This window comes from Cetorhinus maximus, chromosome 7 (assembly GCF_964194155.1).
Source record: "Cetorhinus maximus chromosome 7, sCetMax3.hap1.1, whole genome shotgun sequence".
NCBI classification, from domain to species: domain Eukaryota; kingdom Metazoa; phylum Chordata; class Chondrichthyes; order Lamniformes; family Cetorhinidae; genus Cetorhinus; species Cetorhinus maximus.
Genome location: NC_135885.1, coordinates 58,129,428 through 58,149,075, shown reverse-complemented (window position 1 = coordinate 58,149,075; position 19,648 = coordinate 58,129,428). Strand labels below are relative to the sequence as shown.

The 19,648-nt window shown below is 43.4% G+C and overlaps 1 protein-coding gene across 2 annotated transcripts in view; it reads left to right on the top strand.

Moving 5' to 3' along the window:
• LOC144682810 (E3 ubiquitin-protein ligase SH3RF3-like) overlaps positions 1 to 19,648 on the top strand; it is a 411,417-nt gene that overhangs the window by 295,652 nt on the left and 96,117 nt on the right. For both annotated transcript variants that reach the window (XM_078545553.1, XM_078545551.1), the window contains exon 3: positions 4,050 to 4,145. In XM_078545553.1, coding sequence (XP_078401679.1) covers positions 4,050 to 4,145 — 96 coding nt within the window. The remainder of the gene's footprint in view (positions 1 to 4,049; positions 4,146 to 19,648) is intronic.

Below are 19,648 nucleotides of genomic sequence, written 5' to 3'. Positions count from 1 at the left end.
ATGTTAGTGCAGCATTGTCAGACTAGAGCAACTCCCTGATGAGGACTCGGTGCAGCTTTGTCTTGGATCGCAGATGAGGAAGGTTGAAGAACTTCTCATCAATTCTGGTATTAAATAGACACCCTCTGTAAATGACCAGATGGCATATGACAGCAGCATATGATAGCAGCAAAGAGAAGAATGTACCAGAGTGTTGGTGCCAGAACTCAAACCTGTTTGACCCCACTGTGGATCTGAGTTCCGATGTTGCCCTGTCATAGCTGACCTTACCAATCATGTTGCTATGGAAAGCGGCGATCTCATTGAGCAGCTTCAGTGGGCAGCCAATTTTCTCCAGCAGCTTAAATAGACTGCCTCTGCTCACATTGTCGAATGCCTTGGTGAGATCAATGAAGGCCGTATATAGTGGGGCTCCGTTATTCACATCATTTCTCTTGCAGCTGCTGGACTGAGAAGATCATGACCGTTGTAGATCTGGAATTTGGGAGAGATGCGTTCAGCCAAGGTGCAGCCTGACAAGGGCAACACAGGAAAATACTTCTCCCACAATGCTCAGCAGGAAGATGCCTCGATAGTCATTGCAATTACTGCAGTCGCCCTTGTTCTTGTACAGGATCTGAATCTTTGCATCAGGCGTACCCTGGGGCACCATCCCCTCCCTCCAGCAGAGACAGGGAAGTCTGTGTGGATGCTGCAGGAGTTCCAGTTTCCTGTGCTTGACGAGTTCAGGCTGTATAGCATTGGTACTTGGATCTTAGCCAACAGCAAAGGAGTTGTTAGCTTTGCAAAGCTGCTCTATTGTGGATTCGATATCAAGGTCTGTCATGACAGGCAGGCTTTCTATGCTGTCTAGAGCTTCCTCGGTGACAATGCTCTCCCTGAAGTACAACTCAAGGTAGTGTTCCACTCATTCCTCCAACCATTTATTGCAATCAGTGATGACCATCAGAACTTTTGTTTTCAATGAAACCATTTTTTTGTTGATGGACCTGTTGCCTTTTTGATTCCTTCATACATGCCTCTAGCATAACCTGTGTTGAAGGACACCTGGATGTTCTGGCAAAGTTGTAACCAGTAGTCGTTAGTGCACTGTCTTGCAGTCTGTTGGACATGACTTCGAGAGGTGCTTAGTGCATTCTGAGTCTTCCCACCCAGATCTCTCTTGTAATTAATGAGAGTGTACCGCTTGGCTTCAGTGACAGGTTCCATCACAGTGTTGTTAGCCTCAAGCCAGTCAGCACTTTTCCGCTCTTGCTTCCTATATGTTGAGAATGTGGTATTGTAGATGGTGTCTCGAAATATGTTCCTTTCACTTTTGCGCTCTGTGGGAATGCCAGAGAGCACCTGCTCAGTCGAGTTGAGGAACTGTTGGTTTATTTCTGGGTAGGCAGAATGGCTGACATTTATATAAGGAAGTCATTTCTGCTTTGAATGAAAAAATTTCAGGCATTGCATCCTAACCTTGGTGCACACCAGGGAGTGATCGGTATCACAGTCAGCGCTGTGGTAGCTGTGTGTGATGAGAATGTTTTTCAGAAAGTCACATCTGGCGATGATCAGTTCCAGCTGGTGCAAATGCCCTGATCTTGGATGTCTCCTTGTGTACACCTTGTGGCATGGTTTGTTCTGAAAGAAGATGTTAGTTACACAAAGCTTGTGGTAGAAGTTCAAGTGGTCTCTGTCCTCATTTATCTTTCCCAAGCCATAATACCTGAAGCAGGAGGGCCATGCCTCATGGTTTGTGCCCACTGTTATGTTGAAATCCCCCAGTAGGTAAAGATGTTCTGACAGGGATTCTACTGATAGCAGCAGTGTCATGCTCCTCATAGAACTGATCTTTTGCCTCTATAGTGGAGCACAGTGTTGGAGAATAAATACCCAAGAGGTTAACTGGTCCTGTTTGAGTTGTGAGGTGGATGGAGAGAGCACGTTCTGAACCATTTGTGGGGAGGGTCCTACAGCGAAGTCGACACCTTGCTCACACATTTCCTCTGAACTCTTTCCTGCCAGATGAACATTAATTTTTTTCTTTCACCGCTCTCGGTGAGCCTGGTCTCTCATAGGGAAGCTATGTTGATGTTCACCCTATCAAGATCTGTGTCAATTATAGCTGTCTAGCAACCATTATCGACCAGCTGCAAGTTGCTTGTCAGTTCTGTGCACATGATCCTGACGTTCCAGCTTGCCAGTTGAAGAGTTGGCATCTTCTTTCTTTTCATTTATTTGCCTGGTGCAATGGATTCTGTCCACTTGTTGATCAGAGACTCTAAGCTCCAAGCACCCATTTAAGCAGATGGACTGTGGCAGGTCAGCACTTTACCAGTCAGGGGCAGCCTGACTTGACGTGGGCAGTTGCTGGTCAGTGAGATATGATGGTCCCTCCCACCATCAGCAAAAGTCCATGGCAGCTGTTCTCCATGCCAATCAATTCAGGCTTATCACTGATAACTGCTGTCTCCTATATTGTGTTAATGCTCTTCAGCAAAATTGGAGTGCCCTTTCTGGGATGTAAGCCTGGGAAAAATTTATGGAGACCCAGGGCAGCCCAATTGACAGGGTGCCCCTCTTGATCTCCCTGGTTGAGTCCAAAGGAATGCAAAGCACCACATTTGGCACCAACTTGGTTGCAGGAAAGATGACATATTTAGACATCAGTCCACTTTTGGGCTTCACTCCAGGCTTTTTGTCAGGGTTTACTCCCTTAGTTTTCAATCCTCCTGAGGTACCCACAAGGCAGTGGAGCTACTTGCCCATAACTGGGTGTTTGGGCCATAAGTGCCTGGGCGTGTCCACATGCCCTTGGGACTGCAACCTGCATGTCTGGGGGCCAAACCTCCTCTGAAGCTTTAGCCTGGGGCCACAAGGAACCCAGTTTCTAGGTGTAGCCATGATGAGCACAGCTGAGGACTTTCTGATGGAGAGGCTATGTACTGACTGAGAGAGACTTGCACCTTTGGCTGTCTTCTTCAGATTGCTGCTAGCCAGCGGTGTGGGCTGAAAATGAAAAGCAAACCCTCACACAAAACTGGAAAGCATGCTAACTCTCTTCACCCACACACGAGACACGGCACATTGGCCTGTTAGACACACAAAGTAATGGGAGGTGCCATCAATATCAGACGCCGCTGCATTAATCGCATGGCAATTAGAGACATCTGACTCCAGGAAATCCTCTCTCAATGGCAAGGCTGCAACATGGGAAAGCAGCAGCCTCGCCATTTTCTGCCAGTAACCATTAAGACTCCTTCAGTTCTCACACAGCTCCACCCTCCCGCTGTAAAGTTGCCTTCTCTTAGTTGCCAGGTGCTGACACAGCAAGGGGCTTGAACAACATGGCAAAACTGCCCTATTGTTTGAAAATTGTTGATAATTAGTCACTCAGTAACCTTAATTGGTATTCCACCTCAGCCAGGCAAGTTGCTGGCATCGGACCCAGCACATCCCTGGGGAAAGCAGCCAGAGGCTGGAATTTATCAGTAAATTGACCCAATGCTTTTCTTTCAGAATTTGCTTGCTCCAACCTACCTCAAACCACCCATCACCACCCCCTCCCCTCCCCACTCCAACACCCCCCCCCCCCCCCCCCACCCCTTGTCCCCATACCCACCTCCAAGCCTCCAAGGGCCTGGGAAAATTCAGCCCTTAAAGTGTTGGAAGGAACCAGCTACTAAATGACAATCTTGCTCTGGTGACCTGCTCAGGCAGAGGAAGAGTTGTATGCTTTTTGGACAGCATTGAACTCTTAGATCAGTTTGGGCTTCATAGAGTTAAAAGTTAAGGAGAGAAAAATAAATTTCTAGGTTTAGGAATGGAATAGCGTTTCATTGGGATTAGAAGAGATGGTGAAGGTTAACAATGTAGATTAAGAAGAAAGTAAAGGCGATGCTTTCAAAGGTGATACTAATTAGACAAGTAAGAGACAAAGAAAGGGCGTCTTTGAAGGATCAAAAGAAACAGGATTTTTACAATACTTGACCCTCGTTTACATTACATTTTTTAAAAATTGTGAAATTCAGCTGTTTTAACATCTATATCCTTTCTGCTTTCAGGATGAAATTTTGACTGTCATAAGGAGGGTGGATGACAACTGGGCAGAAGGAATGTTGGGAGATAAGATAGGAATATTTCCGCTTTTGTACGTTGAGGTGAGTCTAACAAAACAATAGCAATTTATCCTATGTTTCAAAGGCCAGGATTTTATGGCCCCTCCTGCCCGATGGGATATTACAGTCCCACCGAACTGAATGGAGATTTAAATGGCTCGCCACATCCACTAGGGGGAGACACTCCGCGGCAGGGCCATAAAATCCTGGCCAAAGTGTCCGATTTGCAGTACACTTATACGACCAGTCACCTATACATTTGTACATCAGAGTCAACAATATGGCCATTAACTTACATTAGTTTTCAGTACAATGATTGTTGAGGTTTACTGTGCTTTTTCACTTTACCTCAGAAAGTTGGAGGCTGAGATTGAAGGTCAAAGATCATGTTGCTCAGCTAATTTTTTGACTGGGAGATATTGGTGGGATTTTAGGTGAGTGGGGGGTGTTGCATTTTGAGGTCAGGGCTAGTTTAACTCCTGGATCTCATTTTCATTCAATCATTAATTCATTCATTTGTTTGTGATGGGCTTAGAGGGCTTCCTTTTCTTCCCTTCCAGACTTTATAGAGTGGGGCACCCAAGGGGGATGATCAGTAGGCCGTTATAATGTCATCGATGTCCTGATGTCAATTAGAGCTTACCTTTAAATGCAGCAATAAGGTCAGGTAGGTACCTAAAAGGGGACTCGAGTATGGTGGAGGCAGGCAGGAATTGAGTGGCAATGAGGCAGTTTTCATGACCAATTTAATTACAAACCCTTCCTGTTACCACTGAGCGGATGGGAAAATCTTTCCCCATTTTGATGGAGTGTTAATTAAAAATTTTGTATTGTGTTAAAATATTACATAGAATTATGCAGAATGTACAGCACAAAAATGGACAAAAATAATTTATGCTGGCGTTTATATTCCACATGAGACTCTTCCCATTCTATCTCTATCGTCTCAGCATTTCAGCATATCTTTCTATTCACTTTTCTCTCATGTACTTGTCTAATTTCCTTTTGAAAGCATCTAAGCTATTTGCCTTAACCACTTCCCGTGGTAGCAAGTTCCAAATTTTACCCAATCTCTGCATAATGAAATTTCTTCTTATTTCCCTATTGGACATATTAGTAACTATCTTGTATATATGGCCCCTTGTTTCGGATTCTCCCATGAGAAATATTCTCTCTGCATCTACCCTGTCCAACCTGTTTTGGATGGTCCCTCTGATCTGTAGATACTTGACGTGGTTCTTGCTTACTGGTATGCATGATCTATCTTCCCTTAGGTAGACTGTAGATGTACTCTGGTACTTGCTTAAAACTGGTTTATTAACACTACATCTAAACAGGTTATTGAGTAGGTATGTTGCTCCTGAGCATGGTGTGTTCCAAACTCTCTCGAAAGTCTAGGACATGACCGACCGATGTCAGTGATACATCATCTTCTACATCACTCATTAGCATATCCATTCTGTTAACCCTTTCACTACACAGCCCATTCAGAATTTTACAGACTTCTATCAGGCCTTATTTAAGTCTTCTCTTTTCTCAAGAAAAAACTCCCAGCCTGTTCAATCTTTCCTGATAGCTGTAATCTCACAATTTACATAAAATCTCTCTTCACATGCAGAAGTAGTAAATGCTTGATACTGTGTTTCTGCTCACTAACTCTTACCTTGAAATGACTGTTAGGTTTTTAGGTTAGATTACACAGCATTTCTTTTTAACTGATCTATACATAAAAGTTTTGTGTCAGTCTGTGTCTGTGACCATCAGATTCTAGTCTTTGCAGTTGGCCACACATGCATAATTCTGTGTCACACATGCATCTGAGTTCATTTTCTTAAAACAACAACAAATCACCATGGAACCAATAAGGAATGTAGCGATAAAAATGTAGGATGTACAAAAATTACTAATAAAGAATCAGCAGCCAGCAAACAGCTTCCAATAAAACAACTAGCAAGGTAGAGAATACAAACCAACAAATTCACTCAACATATCTTATGAAAATTGTATCAGTTGCCAATGTGTTTTTCAAGTAACCAGAAAACATAGTGCTACAAATAAAGTTTCTAGGATAATAAATACAATAAGTTACACAATTTACAAAATAATTCAACTTATTTATACAGTTGCCATTTCTAGTTTGAAATCTCTCTGATATTGCTCCTCTCCTGTCTTTAATGCTGCTAATATATAGTAGCCTGTGGAAATCTTCTCCCACAGTCTGTTTTGGGTTCAGATGGCTGTTATGGGAGAGAATGACCTTCCACATTCCAATCCAACTGCGAAATTGCATAGCATGGGTCTGTTGTAGACCTGCCAGGATTCATGAAATGCTGGGGACTGCTGAAGTGTAAATGTTATGACAGTGTAGCTACAGTGTGACCAGACAGTGGGAATGAGTAATAAATCAAGTGTAATTAATTTTTAAACTCTTGGATTTAAAAAAAATCCTGCTGGAGAGATCCCAAGACTGATTGATTCATTCAGTTCAAAGTGGCAAAGCTTCCTGCTGCTGGGAGAGCGAGGAAGAGGCAGCAACTTGTTGGAAGTGCCCTGATTGCACCTTCATCATACTAAAGGTTACAGAAGAGAAACTAAACTGTTGCAAGCAATTGGTTCACTTGGAGTCATTGCAGTTGTTGAAGCCCGTGGCAATTCACACTTAGAGAAAAACATGTCTGACTTGGCAGCTGGGTAAAAAAGAGCTCGAGGGGATAGAATTACACAATAATATGGGTGCAAGACATTCAAAACAAAGTGATTGAATTGAAAACCCTATCTTTAGTGAATCTAGTTAAATACTCACTCATGACGCTGTTGTTTGAGATTTGAGTTCCAAGGCCACCTGCACCCAAAATTGACGTAATTGTGGCTCTTTCAACTATCTTACAGTTTAAACTGGATCCAATTCTGCTTCAATTTATACCGCATCCATCAATCACTGGTCTACCCCACCCTCATATTTTCCACCTTCCTCTCTAAGGTGCAGTTTCCCCCATCCCCCGCCCAAAGGGTCAGCCGGTTCCAAGTAGCTCCTGTTCTATTTAAATGAGGCACAATTATTGAAATTGATCAGGCCTCCCACTGACATCATGAAGTAGAGAGTGCTCACCGTCCCCCCAATGTACACTCAAAGCAAAAATCGATTCCATGATCTAGGTTTACTAAAAATAACTTGCAGTTACTTACCATGAAATTCTATGTGCATTGCAAACAACATTTCTGGCAAGTTTGGTGACAGAGGTGTTAAGTCTTATGATAAAATGAGAAGTATAGGAAAATGTGCTTGGCATGAAATTGAAGAGGAAAAGGGTGGGAGGGCTAAAGTCCATTTCCTGTTTATAAAGATTTGTGCTTCAATTAATGCCACTCTCCTCCATCTTTTTACTTTTTGAAGTATTTGCCAAGTCTAGCATTCCCACAGGATTTTTTTTATCAAACTGCTACGTTTAGATTAACGTATTTAAGATATATTCAGTCTACTCTTAATTTGAATTGCGGAACTCTGAATTGACAATTCAATTTTTTTTGGCCCTAAATTCAGACTTAGTTGTGTTATTTGCATTGCTTAATTCAAATTATTAGGTAGTTCAATTTCTGTGGTGCACAAAGTGATTTTGAGTCATTAGGAGTAGACTCTGAAGCCAAAGCTATGTTTTCAGTCTGTTCTATACACTGTTTATAACATGGATTTGGGCATTACAGTGAACACAAGCATCTGCCATGATTCTGGACAGGTTCCAGCTCTTTCAATTTGTAAAGCAGAGCCCACCTCTTTAGACAGTTTGGGAGTCTGGCAGGAAATGCACTGACTCCACTTTTCTCAATGCTTTGAGTGAAAATAATACTTTGAAAAATGCTCCACCCTATGACCTCAACACTGAGCTGAGCAGTAAATAATTATGGAATAGTTCACACATCTTGACTACTTATTACATTGAGCCCTTTTCTGTTTCCAAGTTTTCTCCCCGGTCATTTTCTCATCTCTCCTGGCTCCTTGCTGTGGTACCATTTGACAGAGGCTGAATATTCTCTGGAACCTTGCCCAGTTGTCCATTATTTATGTGTGAGCCTTGACCGTGAGCATTGGCAAGCTGTTTTGACAGCATGGGATCTCAATGCTAACCATGATCCCCTCTTCACCCGCCCTCTAAACCTAGAATCCGAGCCAGAGTTGTTGGATAGCGATCATTTGTGGGAACCCAGGCCAATTTCCCTCTCCTAGGCTAATCCAATTATATCACTCCTGACACCATCACAGCTTAGACATGCTAACTCAGTATGGACAGTGGACTAAACCCAGGATTCCCTCCATGGCTCAGTTATTTGCTGGATAAACTGGCTGAACTTTTGGGAAGCTGCAAATTGAGCCTTTTAAAGGTTCCTAGCATGTTAACCTTTCCTTCTGAATGTTTCTCTATTTTCCGAGACATTCACATTTTCGTGGACCCAGAAAACCCAAGTTGTGGTCCTTCACCAATTTTCCTCTGTTTGTACTCAGTCTCTCCCCAGAGGGAAAGTTATGCCATAATTTATTGGGTTATCTGTGGATGCAAATAAGGAGAAAAAAACACTTGGGGGAGAATTTTCTCCCCGTCAGGGCGGTTGGGGGGGGGTGGGGGGTGGGGGAGTGGGGGGGAGGGGGCAGGGCGGTTGGGCAGGAGTGGGTGCGCACGCAGCCGATTGCCGACCCGACAATTCTGGCCATGGGCAGGTGACGCTACTGTGAAACCTGGAGATAAGTTCAACCAAGAATGTTGATCCTGTCTGCTTGCCAGTGGTGTATACAAAGCTGTATATTGGGTGAGGACAGGATCAGACTTGACTGTGTTACCACTCACAATGAATTTGCTGCTGGTACAAAGTATTGGAGATCTGCTGCTGGCGGAACCATACCCCAACATGGACTGAGACAACAACATTGAAAAGGAAAAATCAAAACAAATATTAATATAAGCCTTGCACCTACCAGGTATCTGTCACATTTCAAAACGCCACACTTCCTTACAAATGCAAAACCCTGTTTAAGAAGAAAGAAAGCCTGTATTTTCTTGCTGTTGATAACTTGGCCTTTCCCATGGGGCAACAGCAGGAGATTTATAAGCAGCTGCAAGTCTACAGAAATTTCCTTGCATAATTAGTTTCCGATTGTGTGTCACTTTGGGTCAGTGATGCTGCTTTTGTCTTTGAGTTAGAAATTGTGGATGCAAGCCCCACTTTAGGCCTTGAGCACATACAGTAATCTAAAGTGACACTTCAGTGCAAGTCTGCATTGTCAGAGGCACTGTATTTCAGATGAGACATTAAACTAAAGCTTAGTCTGCCTGCCCCATTTCCGACCTTATGATAGAGAAGATAATTGGTGAAGCAGCTGAAAGTGACTGGGTTAAAGCCTTGACCTCAATATTTTTCTGATAATGAATAATATGAGAACCTTTTGTCCTTTTGTAATAATCTACTCTTTTTTCAAACATTTTTGTGGAGCTGCTTTTCAAAGATGCATGCCTCATGTGTGTCCCCTCTTCCTAAGAAACAGTATTTTTGTATAGAACAAGGGAAATTATTTTCTTGGCTGACAGATAACATCACTTAAGGCAGAAAGCAACATAGCACAGTGGCACTATTATGCTGCTGAATATAATTGGAACTTCAAAAAATGTGCAAAAGCTTTGGGGAGCTAGGAAGTGAGTCACTCGCTGTAGAATACCCAGGCTTCGAGCTGCTCTTATAGCCAACGTATTATATAGCTGGTCCAGTTAAGTTTCTGGTTAATGGTGGTTCCTAGTGTGTTGAAGCTGTTGACAGTAATGCTATTGAATGTCAAGGGAAGAGTTGACACTTCACCAGTGAAGAGTTTTTCCCATGATTCCCATTGACTTCAACTTTGCAAGGACTCCTTGATGCCACACTCCGTCAAATGCTGCCTTAATGTCAAGAGCAGTCAAACTCACTTCCCCTCTGGAATTCAGCTCTTCTGTCCATGTTTGGACTAAGGCTTTAACAAAGACTGAAGCCGAGAGGAGCTGGCTGAAACCAAAGTGAGCATCTGTGATCAGGTTATTGGTGAGTAAGTGCAGAGTGATAGCACTGTTGTCAACGCTTTCCATGATTTTGCAAACGATTGCGAACAGACTGACAGGGCTACGGACCAAGAGTTGGAAGGTGGGATTAGACTGGATAGCTGATTATTGTCTGGCGCAGACATGATGGGACGAATAACCTCCTTTTGCGCCATAAATCTTCCTATGAGTGGAATTTTACGCCAGCGGGATTTTATGTTCACATCAAAGTCAATGGACTTTTGAACAGCTTGCCGCATTTTACAGCCCCACCCCTGCAGCGATGGGGCCATAAAATTCTACTCTATGTCTCTCTCTTTCTATGAATGTTTCACCTTTATCTCAGTGAGTAGAAGCCACCTGTTTGCTGCTCGCATAAAGGCTTGTGGAATTTTGGTTTGATTTTGGAAAGTTTCAACCCCAATCAGTCTCTACATTGAAGTGGTTTCTATACTTGTTCTGATATAAACGAAGCAAATCCCACTTCACACAGATACATTGAAGAAAAGTGGAAAGGTTGTGCAACGACTCTTGGGGACAAATGGGTAAACCCTTTTTGAATTGAGAACCAGAACTGATCAATAGGCATCGCTTTAAAATCATCACTCAAAAATCACCAGCAATGCCAATCAAATTCTCTTGGTCCTTGCCACAAAGTCCCCAGAAACCCAAACAAAATCCTGGAATTCGTTTGCCTCTTTTTGGACAATATTTGCTGAATTTGGTGCAAAGCTGAGATGGTGCTCCAGAATTATGGGCAGAATTTTCCCCCCATTGGGGGAGAAGTTCAAGAGCGGGCACGTGGAGGCGCACCTCCGATTGGTGCCCCCGATCACATGTGCACGAAAGAGCGCACTCATCTCCCTGAGGCTAAGTGCTGCCTCAGGGAGATCAGCTACACATTAAAAATTGTGAAAAACAGAAGAAAAAAAATCCCTGACATGTCCCCTCATGTGACACTGTCACATGAGTTGGGACATGTCCATCACTTTCAGTTTCACTTTTATTAAAAATTTATAAACCTACATGAAACCTTAACCCACCCGTGGATGAGGTTTCATGCTTTTTCCAATGCCCGCCAGGACTCCCGGCCTGCCCGCCACCCTTAAGGTTGGACGGGCAGGTCCACTAACCACGTTAATTACTTTGTCAATGGCCTCAATAGGCCATTGACAGGTCGGCAGGCGCTGATTCGGCCGAACCCCCGCCAACCTGAAAATTTAGATGGGGCGGGGTGACATCGGGAGTTCCGCCCGATGTCATCCCGCGTCATTTTACGCGTCGGCGAGCAGGCCCCACCCCCCCGCTCGCTGAACGGGAAATCCTGGCCTATATCTTTAACTTCTCGGACTGACATATCACAGTTTTTAATAACAGAAGACAATTGCATTGTCTCACAATGTATTAGTTACTCAATAGAAAAAGGTTTTGGCAAAGCTCTTTTTTGCATATGGTGGAAATGTTACAGATCTTACTTTGCCAAGTTCACTGAGCCTGTCAAGTGTGGCAGCAAACAGGCCTGGTAAAACCTGTCAAAGAAACGGTGGGGAAGAGGTGTTTACAAGTTGATCAAAATCATGTGACACTACTCACTGAGTCCACAAATTCTTGTCAAAACTTTATCAGTAGACAACTATTGAACTTTGATTATACCTTCATCTATCTTTTTAGTTGAAAGAGCGTTTATTGGGAAGACATTTCATGGCGTATCTTTGAGGGCATATGTTTAGTCTCCAAGTGATGTTTTAATTGCTTAGTTTCAATCTATCCTGAGCAGGAACTACAGCACAAAAACACATTTTAAGTCGAAGATTTTCACCAGAATCAATGAATGTGAATCCTAAATTCATTTAACAAAGACCCTATTTCCTAGTTTTCTTTCTTTCATCTCTATTTGTGCTTTTCATGGGATCAATATGCTTTCTGTATCAAAAATCACTCCATTCCTTCACAAATGTTGAACAACAAAAGTCATAGTCACATCAGCACTAAACGGCTAGGGGGACACTAGTGCATTTGGTACATTAATTTGAAATTGCAGATCAGTATAGTTATCAATTCAGGTAAGAATCGGTTGGACTTATATTGGGAATTGACACTGCTTACATTGCTGCAGGAGTTCCCCAGGGTGAGGCCCTAGGCCCAATGACTAGAACCAATGATACTCAGGTACTTCATCAATGATCTTCCCTCTGATATAAGTTCAGAAGTGAAGATGCTCCCTGATGATTGCACAGTGTTCAATAACATTTGCAACTCCTTAGATACTAAAGTAGTCTCACCATGTACAGCAAGACCTGGACAACATTCAGGCTTGGGCTGGTAAGTGGTAAATAACGTTTCATGGAATCACAGAATTTTAACGGCACAAAAGGAGGCCATTCAGCCCATCATGTCTGCACCGGCTCTCCAAATGAGCATTATGACCTAGTGCCATTTCTCTGCCTTTTCCCTGTACCCCTACACATTGTTTTTATTCAAGTAATCATCTAATGCCCCCTTGAATGCATTGATTGAACCTGCTTCCACCACACTTCAGGCAGTGCATTCCAGACCTGAACCTCTCGCTGTGTGAAAAAGTTTTTTCTCATGTCCCATTTGCTTCTTTTGCAAATCACTTTAAATCTGTGCCCTCTCGTTCTTGATCCTTTTATGAGTGGGAACAGCTTCTCCCTATCTACTCTGTCCAGGCCCCTTATGATTTTGAACGTCTCTTTCAAATCTCCTCCCAGCCTTCTTCTCTCCAAGGAGAACAGTCCCAACTTCTCCAATCTATCTTCGTAACTGAAGTTTCTCATCCCTGGAACCATTCTTGTAAACCTCTTCTGCACTGTCTCCAATGTGTTCACATCCTTCTTATAATGTAGCGCCTAGAACTGTATACAATCCTCCAGCTGAGGTCTAACGAGCGTCTCATACAAATTCAGCATAACCTCCTTGCTCTGGTACTCTATACCCCTATTAATAAAGCTCAGGATTCTATATGCTTTATTAACTGCTCTCTTCACCTGTCCTACCACCTTCAATGATCTATGCACATATACACCCAGGTCTTTCTGCTCCTGCAGCCCCTTCAAAATTTCACCCCTTATTTTATATTGTCTTTCCATGTTCTTCCTACCAAACTGCATCACCTCTCACTTCTCTGCATTGAATTTCATCTGCCACCTATCTGCCCACTCCACCAACTTGTCTGTGTCCTCTTGAAGTTCTACATCATCCTATTTGCAGTTCACAACTCTCCCAAGCTTCGTATCATCCGCAAACTTTGAAACTGTCCCCTGAACACCAAGATCTAGATCATTAATATATATCAGGAAAAGCAAGGGTTCCAATATCAACCCCTGGGGAACTCCACTACAAACCTTCCTCCAGCCTGAAAAATATCCATTGACCATTACTCTCTGCTTCTTATTATTCAGCCAATCTTGTATCCACGTTGCTACTGTCCCTTTTAATCCATGGGGAGGATTTTTCCCTTGTCGGATGGGCTTGGTGGGGGCAGGCAGGTGCGGTCAGGAAGCTAACTGCCGGGCCCGATTGAGGCCGGACTGCGATTTCACGCTGGCGGGCCAATTAATGCCTGCCCAGTGTGAAACGCGAGTGGTGGCATTCGGCACTGCCTGTGTGTGTGGGGGTAGCGGGGGGTGGTGGAGGGGTGGATCAGATAGCTTTCCAATTAAATGTGGAGCCAGGCAGCTCTGCCCTCTCTCGCTGTCCTGTTAGTGAGTTGCATAGAACCCTTTGCTGAGTCCATCAGGAAGGATCCGGGCATAAGAGGAGTGACGATCCCAGGCAGTGGAAGCACTCGGGTCAAAGTCTCCCTGTACGTGGACGATGGGCCATCTTGTGATTGGATCCGCTGTCGGTGTGCAGACTGATCAACATCTGTGACCAGTTCAAACTGGCCTCGGGAGCCAAGGTAAATCATGGCAAGAGCGAGGCCATGTTCTTTGGGAACTGGACTGACCGATCTTTGTCCCCATCGCCTTCAGGTCAGACGGCCTGAAGGTGCTGGGGATATGGTTCAGAGAGACCGGGGCATGCATTAGAAACTGGAAGGAGCAAGTGGCTATGGTGGAAAGAAAACTGGGCATGTGGGAGAGACGCTCCCTCTCCACTGTGGGTAAGAACCTGGTCATCAGGTGTCAGGCATTCTTGGTGTTGCTGTACTTGGTGCAGCTCTGGCTCATTCCACACTCCTGCGCGATGGCAATCACCCGAGCCATCTTTCACTTTACCTGGAGGTCGAAAATGGATCTTGTCCGCAGCATATGTTTCCCAGGCGTCCATGGGCATACAATGTGAATAGTGGCAAAGGTTACTAAAGTGGTACAACAGTGTCAATACATCCTGTCATGTTGATTATATGGATGCCTGCTTACTGTGTACGTTAATGCTCTGGATGTCCTCATCATCCAACATTGCAGCCTAGCTCGTCATTTATTGGATTTGCTGTTTGTGATATTTGGTACGCTCCCTTTGCTTGCTGGAACACCGTACCTATCTTACATCTGACTGTGCCTTGCCATGGTATCAAGCCATCTGTTCTGGCTCTGGCCTCCTACACTAGTGCTTCAGTGTCCTCTGGTGCCACATGCCTTGTATATGTCGTGGAAAGCTGGATTTTTCTGGGTACATGTATGATACCGCACCGCCTGCCTGGCTTACCAGGTTTGCTTGAATTGGCTACCATGTCAATGGTGGACGTAGTGCACAGAGCCTGTTAACACTTGTCTACCCATGAAGATTGCTTCATACTTGCATCAGCTTTTTAGCAATGCTTCCGAGCTGCAACCTTTGGGTTGGTCCAAAAGATCCCTTAGATATGCTTCGAAAGGGGTAGAAGCTACCACAAGCTCGATGATTCTATCCACCAGTTTTGCTTCTGAAAAGCCACAATCATGCCCTTTATCTCTGCAGCGGCTCACAAAGTGAGCTATCGCTTCCTTGGGTTACTGTCTGAAAGGTATAAATTCAGGAGTGTATGCAAAAATTCAGCTTAATCTTAACTGGTCTCCCAGTATAGGCCATATTTTGCTTGGGTCTTTGAGGTCACCTTTTGACAGTGTTGATATATTCAGTCTGTGGAGACCGTCGTTTCCTATGGCAATTTTGACTTTGGCTTGTTTGTCTGTTTTGGATACGGTCAGATCCAGAAAACATTGTTCCATTTGTTACCTGAACAAATTGAACATAGTAAGGAGGTCAGCCATTTTCCAACACAGGGATAGAAATTTTGTAGCTATTCTTTCAGTATTCTCAGCAATTTCAACGATCTTTGTGGCAGGAACAAATAATCAGACTTGCACAGTTCTTCAAGGCTTAAATTCTGTTGCTGCACTTGCTTGCAGTTCCTTGGATAGTTGCACCCTGCTGTTAGACTACGGATTGATGGCACTTTTGCTGCTGCCCCACCCATGAAGTCTGTATGCAAACACAGCCCAATGCCCAAAGAAATTGTTCATTGGTGATTTGAGGTCTTTTGCAGACATCTCCAAGCTGTCGGAGGCTGCCGCTCAACAGACTCTTTTGCCTGGGCCAGTTCCAAATGGTTGGAGCCCCCAGTGTTCCTGATTTGGTAGCATGCGGAAGAAGTAGTTGCTCCCCTCCACAAAGCACTGTCCAGTGCCAAACCTCAGGTGGTGCATTCTCTAACTGTTGTTCCCACACAAACTATTGCAGCAGTTGGACTCAGAATTGTGCTCCCCCGATTTGCAGCATTTTTTTTACCATGACCCAACACCTCCCTGTTGAAGCACGGTGTGAATTCCCAAACATGCAGATCTGCTGTGTACAGGACGATTACACTGTTGCAGAATCACTCGCACAGAGACTCCCACACTGCTGTTAAGTGCCTCAGATATACCAGTTAAGTCTTCAAACTTCTGCACACGAGAATTCGGTTGGATGTGGAGGGGTTCAGTGTTGCAGGTTCTGCAAAATCTTCAGATCAAACCTTCAAGCACCGCCAGCTTCCACCATGTTGTGTTTTCTACCTTACACAAATGCACCAACCACCCACAGAGGATTGGTGGCCCAATTAGGTTGGTTCTTTTATTTGAAGGGGATAAGCTATATGCAACAATACCTAGAGCTGGTCTCTAGGACTGCTCTTATCTTCTGCCTGATGATTACATGAGTATGCACCTCACATCCTGTCTGGTGTTGCACAGCAGTTTTAGGTACGCCCCTTAAAAGGTACACTAAAACACCCACCTCCATGCTTTACTATGGCAGACTGGCAATCCAAACTCTGAATTTCTGTACTTTTAAAGAAACTGAGCAAATTTAAGTTTAAAATCAAAGAAAAGGTATACACTGATACAGCCGTGCATAGGGTGATCTCAGCACTGCATGGAAAATGTTTGAACTCTGGTCACTTCCTAACAGTGGTATTTGGGCCACTGTGTCTGACGTGTAGGAATGAATTCCTCTAACTACGTGAAGATGCCTCGGTGGTTCTCCTTCCTGGCCAGCTTCATGCCAGTCGCCCACCCCTTACCCACCAAAATTGGAAATCTTTGCCCTAGGCAACGCACTCCATTTTGAAGTTGGATTGGATCAAATTCAAATCATATTTTCCGTATTTTCTGCTAAGTAATTATGGGGTGGGGTGAATAGTCAGTATTGTGGTCAGTATAGCTGAAGCCCACTAATTTATAACACAGAAGAGTAAAAAAATGTGTATTAAAATGTAGAGTTGAAATACAAGACTTGGAAATACCCACATGAGCTATCAAACGGCAAATGAAAGATGCAGAGAGAAGTGGAGTACAAGCAATTCCCATGGTTAAAGCAAATCACAGCAGAGTATAAATGATGCATTAATTCCCATGAATCCCCACAAGCCTTATGAAAAATAAAGTAAATTATCAGAAACACACGAGAAAGTGTAATTTAATTCCATTGGAAGTACATATGGATAGTATTAGGAGGCAACTCATCAAAGTTTCTTCACCTTCTTCAAACATCCAAGGAATTACTGAGAAGTTTTTATTTTTTTCTAAATACAATCCCTTCAGACCTGTCAGAATACATTTTTTTTATATTTGTTTACAGGAAGATTTACAAGATCTTGTGTTTACGGGAACATAATTATGTTTCACCAGTTGTTTTCCCACATCCTGTAATTTAGTCTGGCGTTGAGTTGATTTTTTTTTCCCCCAATACAAAAATTGTTTGAATTGTTACAATCTTTCTATTGGATGACGTACTATGGAATTATCCCTAGTACTAATTATTCAGTTGGGTGTGTTAAAATGACTCTATGCTATAAGCTCTCATGAACTAGATTTGCTAATGTGGCAGCATTAGTTAAGGGCCCTTTTGCTGCTGGCACCATATCTTATTTAATGCCAATTCTGACCTCCAAGAGTCCTAGTGCTGTGAATGTTGTCTCTGGGGCCAATTGCATTTTAATGTTCCTGTTTGGAGCTATCCTAATGATTTAAAGCAGAGTACTCCCATTTTTATATTTGCCATGGGCCTATAAATTTGAGCCATGACCTACTGAAGGGCTGCACCATTATATGTGCAATGCTTATATTGGGCTGGTTTGTAAATCAAATTTTGTGCCCATCATTAATGATAGCCCAATACATCCATCAATGAGGTTTGGTCAGTTTTTCCAGTGTTTGAAAATCAAATTGTTCAGTGCAAGTTTTCTCAGTATAGATGTTTTCTTGCTTCAGCTAGAGTATTTCTTTACTTCCACATCGCTCAGCAGCTAGAATTCATCTGCTTAACGCATATTAGCAATAGCGATGACTTGTATTTTCATAACACCATTATTGTAGGAAAAACATCTCAAGGCACTTCAGTGAGGGTAAGGAATTGATGGACACAGAGCCAAAGAAGGAGATATTAGGAGGGATGACCAAATGTTTGGTCAAGAAGTGAGATTTAAGGAGGAGAGAGAGGCAGAGTGGTTTAGGGAGGGAATTCTAAAATCATTGAGCTTAGAGGCAAACCCCAATAGTGGAGCAAAGGAATGAGGGGTGCACAAGAGACTAAAGAGGAACAGAGTGTTCAGGAGGTGTTTGCATTCTACATTGATCATGGCACATGAATCCCAAATTATAGCAATAAAGCTCCACAGTAAATTAGTTATCTATTAATGCTACTTGCAACTAGATTAATTTATCATTGAAGTCTATTGTTTTGATTTGGTTGGGGAATTGCAGTTTCATCTCAGATAACTGATTCTGTGCTACACCCATGCCCAGTGTAAGTAGAGCTGACCGTATGGCATATTTTTCAAAAATTGTTTAAAATATCTTCCTTCTTTTATTAAAAACACACTCCACTTGTCTTTATTTTTCCTTTCCCCTCCTACTCATTCCACCATTCTCCAAATCTTTGTGGAGACTCTGAACACTGAAATCCGCCTCAACTTCGATTCAGAATGGCCTCTCCCCATTGATAAATGTATTCACTCCATGGTCACCCCTGTTGGACTGGGTGGTATTCTGTTGAGAAGAACACAATCTGTTAGTCAATATAAAACATCAGTAACAGAAGGCTACAGCACACACTCCCACCTTCTGGCTCAATAATGACTATACAAGCAGCGGCAGTAGCACTCAGACCATTAGCTCACACTTATTAGATCTGATTTTTGCTGCACCTTAGTTGGTTATGATGTCCCCATTTTGTATCATATCAAATTATTTCATCAGCATATTTATTCTTTCAACTTTTAAGGAATTTAATAATTTTAATATTACACAAATAGATCTTGTGGTGTTCTCAATGTGAGTCAGGTTCAGGACCAAGCTGTGAAGTGAATTGTCATAAATGAGAATGTATGATGTTGTTATGCATTTTATTGTGAATTATAATGTTTACATTTCCACTCGGATGGAGCTTCTGATATGTGAAGTGTGTCCAGAAGGCTCAAATCTGTACTTGAGTAATGACTAATCCATGACAGTTCTCTGGAAGATGGGGGTGGGGTGGGGCGATGATGCAGTGGGAAGGGGCTGAATATGGGATCGTCTCTGGATCAAAGGGTTCAAGAAGGCATGCCTGTGTATCAAACTTCAGAACTAAGTCTGACTCAGAATTTCATCATCCAAATTTAAGCATTCGCTCCCTCCAATGATGCACAGTTGTAGCAGTGTGTACCACCTACAAAATGCACTGCAGCAACTCTTCAAGGCTGTTTTGACAGCACCTTCCAAACATACGACCTCTACTACCTAGAACAAGCTTATCCAATGTACGGCCTGCGAAGCCCCTCAATGCGGCCCCCGGAGCCAGTTTTTAAAATGCTGGTCAAACAGGTCATTTGGAATGGAAGATTCTGCAAGGTGCACCTCTTCCAGTCACAGGCTGTTTCTCTCCCACATTTGCTGCTGATAGGATAACTAGTGTCCCAGGGAGCAGAGAGCCGGGGACTGGGCCCGGGGGGGCAGAGCGCCGGGGAGCGAACACGGGAATGAGACACTGCAGAGCCCCAGGCCCTTGGGAGGTGGGGAGAAGCTG